Here is a 13,945-nt window from a genome sequence, read left to right on the forward strand (position 1 = left end):
CAAATGGAAATTTCTTCCCCTGCCTTGCATCGCATTTTAAATATTCTCTCTGATCCTTAGTTTTTCCCTCTACACGGTGTGGACTTTCTAATACCTCGCTGCCTCGCTCGTCCGCCCTGAGATGCCACCAAGTATCAGGAGGTGCTTTGCACACCTTTGCTTTCTGTAAAAAGGCCGGGGAGTGTTCCCTTCTTCAACTGGATAAAATCATAAACAGAAAGAAGGTGGTAGTTTCTTTTACTTCCAAGTTAGATTCTGGTACTAATTGTTAATGACAATATGTTTAGTGCTACACTACACCAAATATTGATTAATTGTCAATTGTCAATTCTAAATTAGCTTCCTCCCCCTTCCCCTGCTTTGGAATAAGATACTTTTGTGTATAATAGTAATTTTACCAGGGTGATGGAGAGTTATTAGACATTTTCGCAAGATTCAAAAAAATCTTGTAAGATTTGTTGTCCAGTGGGTTGCCAACATTAGCATAGCCCTGGAATAAAGCAGGACAGCTCCCCCTCTACGAACCTCTTCAGCCACTTACTCCATGAGAAACAAACTAACGCTTTAGCATGGCAGACAATGAGATCTCGGAGAGGAGAAAGAATGACTGTATAGTATGAGGTCATGCAGATCAGGAGAGCAGAGAATTTTAGGAAGATTATCTCGAGAATAACAAGTGCAGCAGATAATACAGACGATTTCTAAAATGGAGGGGATCCAGTCATTCCTCAGGAAGGGCTTGCTGATTCTCCCTCCTTAATATCTGTGCTCCATTTCTCTCTCTCTAAATCCCTATCTGCAGTTATCGAAATCCAAGTCTCCATTAAATCTTCCTAAATTGCTGTAACCAGCTTCTAACAGGTCCCCAGGGCCCCCCCTAAACTCAGTGAACACCCCTCCTCCATTCTGGTACTTTGACTTGGAGACAGATGATGGGGTACTGTGGTCACCCCCTCCCTTATCTCTGCCTTCCATCTTTCCCCATCTTTTACTGGGACAACAGAGGACAGGCTTCTTCAATTCTTTTCTTCATATTAGACCTGAATCTCCCTTATATAAAATGTAATATTAAGTATACCAGGACAACTCCTGATATGTTAAAGGTGAAAGATAAAAGAATTTAGAAAAATCCCTTTCCTGATGAAACCTACATTTCGATGCTATTGTCTGGTTTAAAATTAGTTAAAATAATTCTTTCCTTGAAGTCTTATCATAATTGTCTTACCTCTGCCCAGGCACGACTGGACCATTTAGACAGATGATACAGATAGTGCACACTGAAATGCAAAAGAGAAAAGCCCATTAAATGCTTTAAAATGGTAGACTGGTGATTATCCTTATTTTATGGAAGAGGGATCTGAGGCTCAGAGGAGTTGAGTATCTTTCCCTAAGCTGTGGAGTTAGTGACAGGCAAGATTAAAATTCTCGGGAACATGCCATTTTCAAGGGGGCCTTACAGAGTGCTGAAAGGCTCTGCCTAATGGAGAGAGAATCTGGAGTCCCCAGAAGAGAAGTAATGAATCGAGAATGGGGCAGGAAGATGGATGAAAACAGACTCTAGGTGAGGAAAAGGTAGTGAACGCTCATCTTACACAACCGCCCCTGTTCCCCACGGCTGATGCTCTCTGCAGCAAGTTACATTTGCTTTCATGTAAGTATCTCCTTGGTCTTCCCCTCCCGCTCCATAAATAAGCTCTGCAGGAAATTTTACGGTATGTGTAAAATCTTGGTGCTAAGTGACTTATTTTTTGTGGGGGGGGGTGGGGGACGGGGAGGTTCAGAAGAGGTGGGATCTCATAAAAAAAAGGCTGAGTGTCCCACCTGGGTGGCCCATCTGGACTGAGGAGACACACAGACACAGCCTAGGTAGTAGGAGGAGGTAGAGAAGGTCATGATTTTGGAGTGAGACCTCTGGCTTCAGACCTGCTTCTAGAGTCTATACCTTTATCCACTATCTGGCACCGTATAGCTGAGTTGAGGGAGAAGAGATGAGTTTTGTTTCTTGTGTGTGTGTGTGTGACACTGATTCAGTAAAAAGGAAGAGGGGGGATGACGTTCGGAGGGAGGGTCACAGTGAGGAGGACGTTCTGGGGACACGGGATGACAGCAGCAGCGGTGGGCTGCATTTCGGTGTGAACCCGGCTGGCGTATTTCTGTGACACTTTCAATAATAGTCTGGGCTTTGAGAACAGAGATCGGAAAAGACACAGAGGGGTGTTCTGTGTTTGTGTATTGCTGGGCGGCAGCTGGGATGCAGAAGGGGGCTCTACAGTTTAGACTGGAGGAGGCAGAGTTGCGGTGGCTGACGAAGCTGTTCAGGCCACACAGAGACCCACGCTTGGCCATGGGGGGGCGGGTTAGCAGACTGCATGCATCATTTTGTCTCCACTGCAACTCTTCTGAATACGACCACCGCATTAGGGTTCTCCAGAAAAACAGAGCCAACAGGCTACGGATAAAAGGAGATTCATTACGAGAAACTGGCTCACGCAGTTATGGGGGCTGAGAAGTCCCAGAGCCCGCAAGCTGGAGACCCAGGAAGTTCAGGGTCGTAATGGAGTCTGAGGTCTGAGAACCAGGGCAGGGTGTCACCCCAGTACGAGGGCGGGAGAAGAGATGAGCCGTCCCAGCTCAACGGCGAGGCACAGAAAAAGGGGTGAGACCTCCTTCTCCTGCGTTTTGTTCTAGTGAGGTCCTCAAACAATTGCGGAGGCCCACCCACCTGGGGGGACGGCCACCTACTGTACTGCGTCCACTGATTCAAATGCTGGTCTTACCCAGAAGCACACTTAGAGACCTGCCTGGAAATGATGCCTAACCTGGGCACCCTGTGGCCGGTCAAGTCGACCTGTGAAATTAACCATTACAATTATTAACTGCCATTAACATGTATTGATCATCAAGAAGGTGCCAGTTCCCATCCTAGGGGCTCCATGTGGTTTTAGCACTGCAGACAACCATTTGGAGCAGAGCGTTGTCCTGTGCCTGCCTGTTCTCCCTGCTCTGCTCTGCAATGCAGGGGACAGTCCCCTGTGAGCATCCCAGGGTGTTTGGCTTACTGCTGCTGTTAGACAGAAGACGGATGTCACTAGCAGTGGCTGGCTGTCTCCCTCACGGTTCAGCTGCTACCACCCGGCCTGCAGAACTAAGTTCCAGGCTCATGGGTAACCCCTATCCTCACCCCCTTAGCCCCAGATCCTGCCTATGTGACAGGGACTAATATTACGCTCACTTGGCAAATAAGACAGAGATAAGTAACATCTCTAAGATTGCAAACTATTAAGTGATGGAGCTAGAATGCAAACCCAGGCAGTCTGACGAGGAAACTGAGGCTCGGAGAGACAAGAAACAAGTCCAAATTCACACTGCCAGCAGGTGCTGGGGCCAGACTTCATATGCAGGCTGTCTGAACACCGGGAGGCAGGTGGGGCAGTGGAGGAATGCTCCAGCTTCAGAAAGCTCCTTTGTCCCAGACGCTGCTGCCTCTGAACATGGAAGACTGAAAGCCCACGCTTCCCAGGGAAGAAAGGAGAGAATGAGGAGGAGGAAAAAAAGGAGGACGGGAAGATCAAGAGCCTCCACAGTGACCTGGGTCTGAATGGCCAAATCCGCACAGCGGGCATCCGAGTCTGGGCTTTTACGCAGAGGCCCCCTGTCCCCAGGCCAGCTGGCCCTGCTTAGCTCCAGGCATCAGCACCTCCCCTAAGCTATTGCCCGTCAGGGGCTGGTTCTCTCGCCCTTTGCCCAAGCTTTTGATCAGAGGAGACCAGCCACTAAAGGCACAGCTAGGAAGCGCTTCTTCCAGGCTGCCTGGGACTTCCTGGGATGGCTTCAAAGGCTGGAAAGCAATTTGCAACGTTTGTGTGAGAGGCCACAGGGTTTGGGCAGGGAGCCGCCAGTTGGTGGGGGAGCTAATTAGGCCCAGTAACTGTTTGGCGACCTCACAAGTCACTTGAAAGCCCTCTGGGATGATGAATGAGGAGGACGAAGACCACTTTGTGCTCTGCAGGCCGCTCGCCGCTGCTGTGCAAGTGGCAGGTTTGGGCGATGAGGTCTGGGGAGACCAGTACTTAAAAACCCTCGGGAGATCTGCCAAATGGACTTGCCAGCAGTGGCTGTCCTATTTACATCCTGCGGCAGGTTGCGCTAAGGCTACGATCCTACAAGGCTACATACATCGTTTCTGGAATGCCTTTCTATGCGGAGCTGCGAACGACGGGTCACATGTGCTGTGGCATCTTTTATTAATAAACGGTCTCCACTCTTATCAATGAATTCGTGGCTTCCAAAGTGATTAATGCACTTTGCGAGGGCGACATTAGAGTATTTTAAAAGCAGAACCCCTAAGGAAATGCCAGAAAAGTAAGAAAGACATTTCAATTATTTATAAACCACAATTACTGCCAGTTTGTGTGTGTGTGTGTGTGTGTGTGTGCGCGTGTGTGTGTGTGTGCGCGGAGGAGAGAAGCAAAAATATGTGTTAATAGACCACTTTTGGAGCGGGACAGAGGCTGTAGTGAGAGCTATCGTGCATGGCTTCATTTTTAAGGTTGAGTATAACTAATTCTCATTCTAAACTCACTTCCTGTGGGCGCTGTCAGTTTCAGTTTCTTCATCCATCAAGTGAGGATATCGCGGCTTCTCATAAGATTGTGAATCATAAACAAACAACCCAGGCAGCGCACATAGCACGTATTCGGTGAACGTTAGTTGTTGTTGTTTCCGCACGAACATTCCTTAGTACTAGTTACTAGTGTACGAGGAACCACCAAAGTCAGCCACTCGCTTTCCAAATCCTGAATCTCTCCACCCAGGAAGCAGCGCGCAGAGGTGCTCCATTCGTCCCTGAAACACGACGTGCCTGTTCTGTCACCAGTGGGTCATCCAGTCATTTCTTTGCCATCTTATAATTAGTGCCCTTTGGTCTGATGACAGGAAAGACTGGATAAAGGTGTATAGGTTTGCCACTTAATTGTGCCCGGGGTTGTTAACGGTTCTCCAGGTCAGCAATTAATTTCCTTCCTCGTGTCCTTCGTGCGTTGACCTGCTTTCCACATTGGTCTGCGTTTTGTGTTCATTGTAGCGATCTCACCGGACCCTTTGCAATGCACTCAGGACCCAGGCATTCTACTGAGAGGGCTTTGTTGCCCTGGCTGCAAGGCCTCATAAGCAGGTGTGGTCCTTTTTCTCCAGGTAGCTTCTCCCTCTCGTGTTCCTGGGGCAGTGGCATTTAGACTTAATTTGCATACAATGAGCAGTGAGGTGCAACTGCTGGTGGCCTCGACTCCTTCAACATTAGAGAGTGGAGTCTTGAGCCACTAGGGTGTCATTTAATACTTATGGAAATAAGTTATGAGGCTTAGGCACTCTGCTCTCTGCTTTATGGGTATGAGAGTTTTTAATGAACACACTGTGAAAGGCAGGCAAGATAGTACAGTCAGGCACACTTAGATTGGCACAAATCTTACAGGTCTGCAAAATGGTAATTATGATAACTACCTCAAGAGTGTTATTGGAAAGATAACTGAGATACCACATGTAAAGTGGAAGTCGGATGAAATAAATGTGAACTGTTGACCCTTCTTTAAAGTCCTGTTGAAGAATTTCTGCAGGTGCGTGACCTTCCAAAAACTGCCTCTTCTTTACATGTTTTTGGTCTATCTTTTTCTCCCTTTCTACCCTAAGCCACACTCCCACGTTTTCCCTTCCCGTTCTGCCAGGGAGCTCATCCCTCTCAGGCTGCTCACATATGCGCTGAAGTCCACATGCCTCCTGTGGTTTTGCTTCTCAGAAGTTTGCTTCTGTGCTATCTGCTTCTTTTAGGAAAGCCACTTTAGGTGAAAAAAAAAAAAAATCATTGACTTTCGGGTACAATGTTGCCAAGAAGACTCAGCCCCAAAAAGTTTTATAATTTGAGCTTTAACATTTAGGTCTATTATCTATTTTTTAAAGTTAATTTTTGCTTGCGCATGAGATAAAAGTCTTGGATTTTTAAATTCTGCTCTTACCCCTGGATATCGAATTATTCCAAGTGCCATTTGTTCCAAAGACGGCCTTTCATCATTGAATTGCCTATAAATGTTAAAAATCAATTGACCTTAAATAGAGGGTTAATTTCTGGACTCTCTATTTTAATCTCTAGGTCTATCCTTATGTGATTGTCATACTGTCTTGATTACTGTAGCTCTGTAGTAAGTTTTAAAATTGGGTAATATGGTAGGTCACCTAGCGAGGTAAGAAAATAGTCTTTCAAATGATATCTACATCCTAATCCCTGAAATCTGTGAATGTTGCTGTATATGGAAAAAAAAATGGGTCTATGTAGATGTGATTAAATCAAGGATCTAGAGACGTGGAGTTAATTCTGGATTATCCAGGTGGACACCAAATGTAATCACAATTACCCTTATATGAGGGAGACAGTGAAAGATTTGACATATATGCAGAAAAGACAACGGGAAGATGAAGCAAAGATGTGTGAAGATGCTGACCTTGAAGACTGGAGTGATGTGGTTGCAAACCAAGGAATGGCAGTAGCCACTAGAGGTCGGAAGAAGCAAGGGGTGGATGGGTTCCCCTCTAGAGCTTCTGGAGGGAGCATGACCCCACTGACAACCTGATTTTGACCTGTTAATACTGATTTCAGACTCCTGGTCTCCAAACCTGCAAGAAAATACATTTCTGTGTTTTAAGATGCTAAAATTATGGTGATTTGTAACATGGGCCTTAGGTTACTAAGACACGTAGTATAAGCTTTCAACAAAAAGTGTTTGACTATGGTGTGTTTAGATGTGGGTCTCTTTGTATTTATTATACTTGAGGCTTATTACATTTCTTGGATTCATAGATTAATATTTTTTCATAAAATGTGGGAAGTTTTCAGCCAGGGGAAAGATATGGATAAAGTGTAGAAGCAAAGAAAGGATATTATTTAATTGGCTATAGCTTCAAGTTTAGTTGGCTTTTTGGAATTGGTTGTCCTTAGAGGTTTAATTGTGTGACCTTGAGGCATTTACAGGTTTATATTTTGGTTACCACGGCATTAGAGCCACCTCGGTTTAATGGCCTCCTTGTGTAATTAAAAATTTAATACTCTCCTTGCAACCTTAGGTAAATTAAGTGGTTTTCTGGACCTACATTTCTTTATTTTGCCAGTGGAATTACAGTCATCGAATACTTATGTTAGTAAGAATAACGTCTCATTTTACCCAAAGAACATGATAGAGGAGAAGAGACAAACTTGAAGTTAATACAATTGGCAAGCCATAAATGCATCCCGAGCGATAAACCATAAATCTCCCCAAGGACAGACTTGCAAAGGCTGCTCTGTGCAGATTATTCTCCATTGTCATATCACCAGGAGGGTACAAACAGATGCCTGACCTCATCATGTTTTCAAAACTGCCTAATGGTTTCCAAAAACCTGTGTGCTGTGTGTCGGAACAACCATTTTAAAGAGAAGCAATAAACCACAAGCTGACTTTCAATATCTCAAAAAAAAGCACTAAGACCTCAGGTTCCTGTAAAATTAACACCTCCCTTGTCCTTCAGAGCCAGACCTGAAGACGGTTACGTTTCTGTTTTGCTCTGTAGATGTGTTCATATAGCATTAAGAAGACCCTCTTTAGAAGCAAGGAAGAGCCGGTCTGCAATGGCATTCAGATTTTCAGAAGCTTTACATCAAATGAAAATCGTTTTCTCTGTATTACTGCTCTTAGCAGTCACGACTTCATAAAATAACCTAGGAGACATTCTCAAACATCAGCAAAATATGAAATTCCCTAGGTATCCAGAGCCAGCTCTCCAGGGGCAGAGAGCCCTGAGATGTGGTGAATAATCCCTGAATGGACTCAGTGCCTGGACTCAATTCTAGCTTCTTCCTGTCCAAGTGTGGCTGTGACTTCATTTCCTCCTTTCTCACAAGGGTACATGCCTACTAGTCAATATTATTAACATAACTAATACGTAACACATCTATTTTAATAATTATCTTTTTATATTTTTTGGAGCTCAATAAGATGTAATAACATAAATCACAAATAAATTAAGTCACTTCCTTTGGTGGTGAAAAACAGAATTCTGAATCATAAGAAAGTAAACCAAGGCCTTAGAGCTGAAAAAGGCCAGTCGTGCCAGCCAGCCTAGGCCCTTACAGAAATATTTTCAAGCATGAGCAACCTCTGTCTACCCGAGCTATAATTTGGAACCCGAAAAGAGAAAACAGGCCCAACCATTCCCCTCCTCGACCGCCAAAGCCTGTAACTACTGTTGCCAAGCATCTTCTGGTCTTGGTGGGAGCTCCAGCTGGAGCCGAGATGTTTCCATCTGTACAACCGCAGGTGGTTATATAATTAGCCACACACATTTGTAGCACTGCAAAGAGAAGTCTAGTAACAAATCCATCCTTGCTGTACATCTGCTGGATGTTACGGCAGCCTGGAAAATGGTCTGTCCTTAAGATAAACGGATCAAAATGCTTTTGTCTTTTAAATCTTCCGGAGTCGCTTATGTAGGCAAAGTCACTGCTGAAGCCTAAATGAAACGAATGGCAGGGAGAAGCACGCTCAAAGTGCGTATGTCTATATCCTCTGCCATCCATTCGGCTCGAGCCTTTTCTGCCTCCTTCGGATGCCTGCATTGGCTGCTTATGCCCTCTGGAGGGGCCTCTAATCACCAGGACCTGGTGCACTTTCTACCTCCTGCCTTAGATGCACGTTCTTCATGCAATGAATGGCTCTTCCAATCACTAGCTAGCAAAACGCCGGCCAGACTTCCATTAGCAGTCAAAGGGCAGTGATTTCTACTGGCTGTCGCCCCATCAATTGCCACCCAAACGGAGATGGGATTTCCAATCAGAGTGTTATTACAAGTTTGACAAGGCCCAGAGTAACACGGCCCTGTTCTTTTAAGTTTGTCAAGATGTCTTCCTAACAGCTCTTAGCACTGAGAGCCAAACCCCTTTATATAAAGGGCAGGGCTGACATGGTACCCAGGGCATCGTAGAGGCAGAAGCCAAGCCTTTGTGTATGTGTGTGTGCCTTAGCCTCCTAAGCGCTGTGCCCCCCTATCCCTCAGGTTCTGTGACTCACCTGGAAAGATAAGATCATGGGTTTCTACATTTAGCATTCTGCTGTCTAGGTACCAGAACTTTTCAGCATGGACTTAAAAACATCACTGTAGAGATGGGGGCGAGCCCTTTCTGATAGTAAGGGGTAAGACTTTTCAAAAATCTCTTTTGAGCCAGAGTGATGAGTGGAAAGTAAGAGAAATAAAACTGGCTAGATTTTTATACTTCATAAAGCCAGAAGAAGGAATTTTCTGTTTTGTTTGTTTGTTTATTTGTTTTCCAATAGTAAGTACTTGAAACCCAGCTCAAGATTTGAGTAAAGTCAGCTTGGCTTGTCCCTAATTTAGGATAGAAAAGGGAAAAAAATGAATCGGTGAAAAATTAAACACCAGGGAGCCAAGGGAAATTTCAAAAAGCTTCTTCTATTTCGTTACTGTGTTCTGGTTCCAATCCTCTGTTTTCTAATCTATTCGGCTCATGGCTGCCAGATTAATCTTCTTGAAATACCACTTTGTGTATGACACTTTCCGTGCTCAGAAATCCTCAAGAGTGGCTTACTGTCCCCAGCAGGAGCCCAAGATAGAAGGCCGGCTTTGAAAGGCCGTCTTGCGCTGGCATCTGCCTGTGTGCAAGGCTCTTTCTCTACAGCTGCAGCCAAAGCGTTCTTCCTGTTATTTTTCTGAGCGTCTGTGCACATTCTCGCTTCTTGGTTCTTGCATGTAGGTGTGGTTCTCAAACCCTGGTGTGTGTGAGAATGACTGAAGAGACTCATTAAAAGTACTGGTACCACCTTCATCCTATTCTTCCAGGTAGGATACCTCTTTATTCCTGGCCCTGGTTGTCAAGTCCTAGTCTGTTTTGAAGGCTGGCTTTAGATTCGACAGCATCCCAACTCAGACAAGCAGATGTTTTTAAAAAAAAAAAAAAAAAAAGCATTCTAGGCAGGGAGAAAACGAGGCAAAAACTGGGAATGTTTAAAAACCAACAGTCAAAATTTAGGTCTGCAGATTGCGTCTAAATGACAGCAAAGCCTGATGTGGCTGCCAGGGAAAATTGAATGCCCTCTCTTGGAAAAGTGCTAGATTTGAGGTTGGAGAGAATTGCGTGCAAGTCCTCTCTTACCTACTGGGGCTGGGTCGGCTTGGGTAAGTCACTTATTAATCTGACATCTCTTGGGAAAAAATGAGCTGTGCCTGTATTGTAGGGATTAGATGTTATGACATGTACAACGTATTTGGCGCGTAGTGGCTACTTAATAAATGTTGGTTTCCTTCCCTTCTGTCTGCTTGGGCAGCAGAGACAGAATGACTTAGTGACAGATACCACCAATGTTGTCAAGGACTGAATGTTTGTGTCCCTCTAAAATTCACGTTGAAGGCTTAATGCCCAATGTGATAGTATTTGAAGACGAGGTCTCTGGGAGGTAATTAGATTTAGATGAAGTCCTGCAGGTAGAGCCCCCATGATGAGATTTGTATCCTTATAAGGAGAGGAAACTCACTCTCTCTCCACCAGTGAGGAAGAGGCCATCTGTAAACCAGGAACTGGGCTTTTACCAGGAACCAAATTGAAAAGCACCATCTTGGACTTCCAGCCCCCAGAACTGTGAGAAACAAATGTTTGTTGTCTAAGCCTCTCAGTCCATGGCATTTTATTATGGCAGCCTAAACGGACTGAGATGAGTGCTTTGACACATCCCCCATTTCCATCTGCCAACCCGCCATTCCCGTGCTTGAGGACTTTCTCTCTGAGACATGCTTTTCCTGCCCAAGTGGTGGGTTGAGGATACTGGAGAATTACACTCTTGGAGAACAATGACTCATGGGGACTGTTTATAAACACCCAGCTTCCTCATTCTTTGGGTGTGCTAACTCAGAGGTAAGTATTTTACACAGACTGTCAGAGTGAGCCATGAAATTGAACTCCAGACATCCACAGTGGGAGCTGGATTAATAACATACCCTTAACTGGCTACCTTCTCTTCTTTCCTCTTGTCTCATTCATTCCTCTGCTAGCATTTTCTTCACCTTCCAAATAAATGGCTTGCATTCGAATCCCCATCTCCAAGTCTGCTTCTTCTGGAAGAATTAAAACTAAAGCAGGCTCCTAGCCTATGTTTCTCTTTACAACTTCTCCTAGTGGGGCTGGTTTAGCTGCTCCCAATTATTTTATAGATCAGGGTGGCAGAATGGATATATCAGCTCAGCCCTGGTAAGCCATGCTGTCATCATGTAACATAAGAAATGTGACAGTAGCAATAATGTGCTACATTTTAGTCACTCTAATGTGTAAACTAATACAACAGTCAGGTACATTCCATGTCTCTGATATTAAATGATGACTGAATTATTGATAAGCAGTCCCACAGTCCCTCGAATCAAATATTAATATAGCAATACCTTGCATGTGGTGGTGAGATTCATTTTGAATGATTTCATCTCTTAGAAATCTGACCACGTCGTTCACCTCACTCAAGATGAATTGGGTGTGTTCTGGAAAGACGATGGGAGGAGATGGAATGTTTAAACATGGACTGTTGTATTCTATCAGAGTTGACACATAACAGGCTTTCCTGGGACAAGTGTCAAACGCTGAAGAAAGATTTCGATTGTCTGCGACTTTCATTAGGGTTTATTACAGAATTTGTTTCGCTGACCTATTTTACGGTAGCCTTGAAAGGCGAAGCACAAAACACAGGTTTGGCAGCGTCAGAATGGGTTTTTCATCTGCGTACTTCATATGTGGTATTTGGTTTTGAGTATTTTGGCTTAAATGGCCTCACCTTCCTCCGGATTTCTGTAGCACTTTTCTGTAGCACGTAGGTCTTACGATTTGTGTCTATGTCTGGTACTAATACGTTTATTGGTGTATGTCTTGTCTTTTCTACTGGATCATGTTCTCCTTAAAGTCACGGTTCTTGATGTTGTTGACATTGAGAAGTTCTCTGAGGGCCTTCTACCTTACCCATCCCTGCATCTAAGACCTTAGGGAAGAACCGAGAACACTGTAGGTGCTACATAAATAAATATTTTTTGAATGGCAATCTAATGCATGCAAAGGACCTATCATCTCAGAAAGGTTTGGGGGCTGAGAGCTGCTTAGTTTGTGTTCTCATCATCTCACTTCTGCATCAAATATGCTCTCTTTGAAGATTTCAAAAGAAAAGAAAAATGCCAAGTAATCTGAGAAAATTCTTTGGAAGCTAATCAAAGAGTATGTTAGTTTTTAAATTTTATTATTACTGGCACCCAGTGTCATACCTTGTCATTCGGCAAACATTTGTGGGGCATTTACTATGGTCTGGGCACTGTGCTGAATTCTTGGGATATTTTTTTAAAAAACACTTTGCCGCACATCGCTATGTGCTTCTAGGCAAGTACAAGTCATTAATAAACATCAAAGGAGTCTTAAATAGTTATACAATTTTCTTAGTGTGTTGCTAAAACAGGAATCGGCTAGAGTTACCATTCCCAAATAATTGTTAATGTTTATATTTTACGTAAAAAGTAATTTTTCTTTCTTTTTTTTTTTTTTTGGTGAGGCAACCCTTGGTTGACCTCACAGATTGCAAGGAGTGTATCAGCTCACTATCCCTTATTTTTTTTTAATTTTTTTATGCTTACAGCACATGGTCTTCCTAGGTGGTCTCCCATCCAAGTACTAACCAGGCCTGACCCTGCTTAGCTTCTGAGATCAGATGGGATTGGGTTTGTTCAGGGTAGCATGGCCACAGACAAAAGTAAAATTTTTAAAACCCATCACTTATCAACTTTTAGATGCCAGACACTGTGTTGTATGTGAATAAACTATAATGAACAAGTATTAACTTATGTAAATACTTGCAACAACTCTATTGAATCATGTGCTATTATCACCTTATTTTCCAGATAAGAAAACCGATTTGCAGTCACACAGTCAATAAGCGATGATTTGGGATATGAACCGAGGAAGTCTTATTTCCAAGCCGGCTTTCTTAACCACTGTGTATACTTTGTTACAGCCGATTGTTTCCCTTTTTACTTTGGCTTCCAGGAAGCTTAGAGAGAAACTTGTCATTGGACTTCACTTTGAAGTTTATATTTACATTGAACTTTGACTTGAATGTCTTTGTTTTTCTTTTGATTTCATCTACCTTTATTTTCCTGTTGCCTTGATTTTTGAAAATTTCTATTTTTTTTCTTTTATCTTATTGCTTTAATATGTGTGGCAGCAAAAAAAAGTCAAGTATAATGCCACTTTTATCATTCATATTTTCAGGTGAAAAGCATCTGGAAATTTTATAGACAGGCACTTTATTAGGAAAAGATGATCCGGATAGGTGAAGTTACTTGTAGTTCACATAGCTAATGAGTGGTCCTGTGGCAAGTATCCATCTCCCTTGACTTCTGGTCCAAAGCTTTTCCTACCATACCACATGGTCGATGACATTTCTGCTCATCTATCATCATTACTCATTTCTTAATCACTTCTGTATTATCTTTCTCTTCCTAGAATACAGTTAATCATTCCTCCTTTTGTCATAACAGATGATGTAACATATAAGAAAATATATGGCCCCCAGAAGGCAGAGAATCCTGTGACACTAAGCAAATTACTTAACTTCCATGGGCTTTATTTTCCTCATCTGTACTAATACATTTTCTAATGTCTAAGGCGTACTTTATTAGTGAGTATAGATATAAATACTCACATTTATAATTTATTTAATATGCAATTTATTAAATTCATATATCTAAGAATCAAAGTTCGAAATCATGAGTATTAAAATTATTGACTTACATTTGATGAAATTCCCTCAAATAATTAATTGCAACTTCAAATTTAGTAACATTCTTTTAAATCATATACACACTAAACTGTAGGCAAAACACAAATAGA

General features: G+C 43.1%; 1 protein-coding gene and 1 pseudogene across 10 annotated transcripts in view; both read right to left on the reverse strand.

Moving 5' to 3' along the window:
* The window catches only part of LOC107521579, a 103,335-nt gene that overhangs the window by 9,810 nt on the left and 79,580 nt on the right, over window positions 1–13,945 (reverse strand). For 6 of the 10 annotated variants that reach the window (XR_004954663.1, XR_004954661.1, XR_004954662.1 and 3 more), the window contains one exon: window positions 1,226–1,277. Coding sequence is in view for 2 of the 10 variants with exons in the window: in XM_036233022.1 (XP_036088915.1) it covers window positions 1,226–1,277; window positions 6,492–6,663; window positions 11,467–11,692 (450 nt within the window). In the remaining 8 variants the exon portion in view is untranslated. Of the gene's footprint in view, window positions 1–1,225; window positions 1,278–6,008; window positions 10,671–11,466; window positions 12,591–13,945 lie in introns of those variants that run through there. The other 4 variants (XR_004954664.1, XM_036233024.1, XM_036233022.1 and 1 more) reach the window with 4 other exon arrangements.
* On the reverse strand, window positions 12,684–12,802 carry LOC118612126 (annotated as a pseudogene).

This window comes from Rousettus aegyptiacus, unplaced genomic scaffold (genome assembly GCF_014176215.1).
Source record: "Rousettus aegyptiacus isolate mRouAeg1 unplaced genomic scaffold, mRouAeg1.p scaffold_m13_p_15, whole genome shotgun sequence".
NCBI lineage: Eukaryota > Metazoa > Chordata > Mammalia > Chiroptera > Pteropodidae > Rousettus > Rousettus aegyptiacus.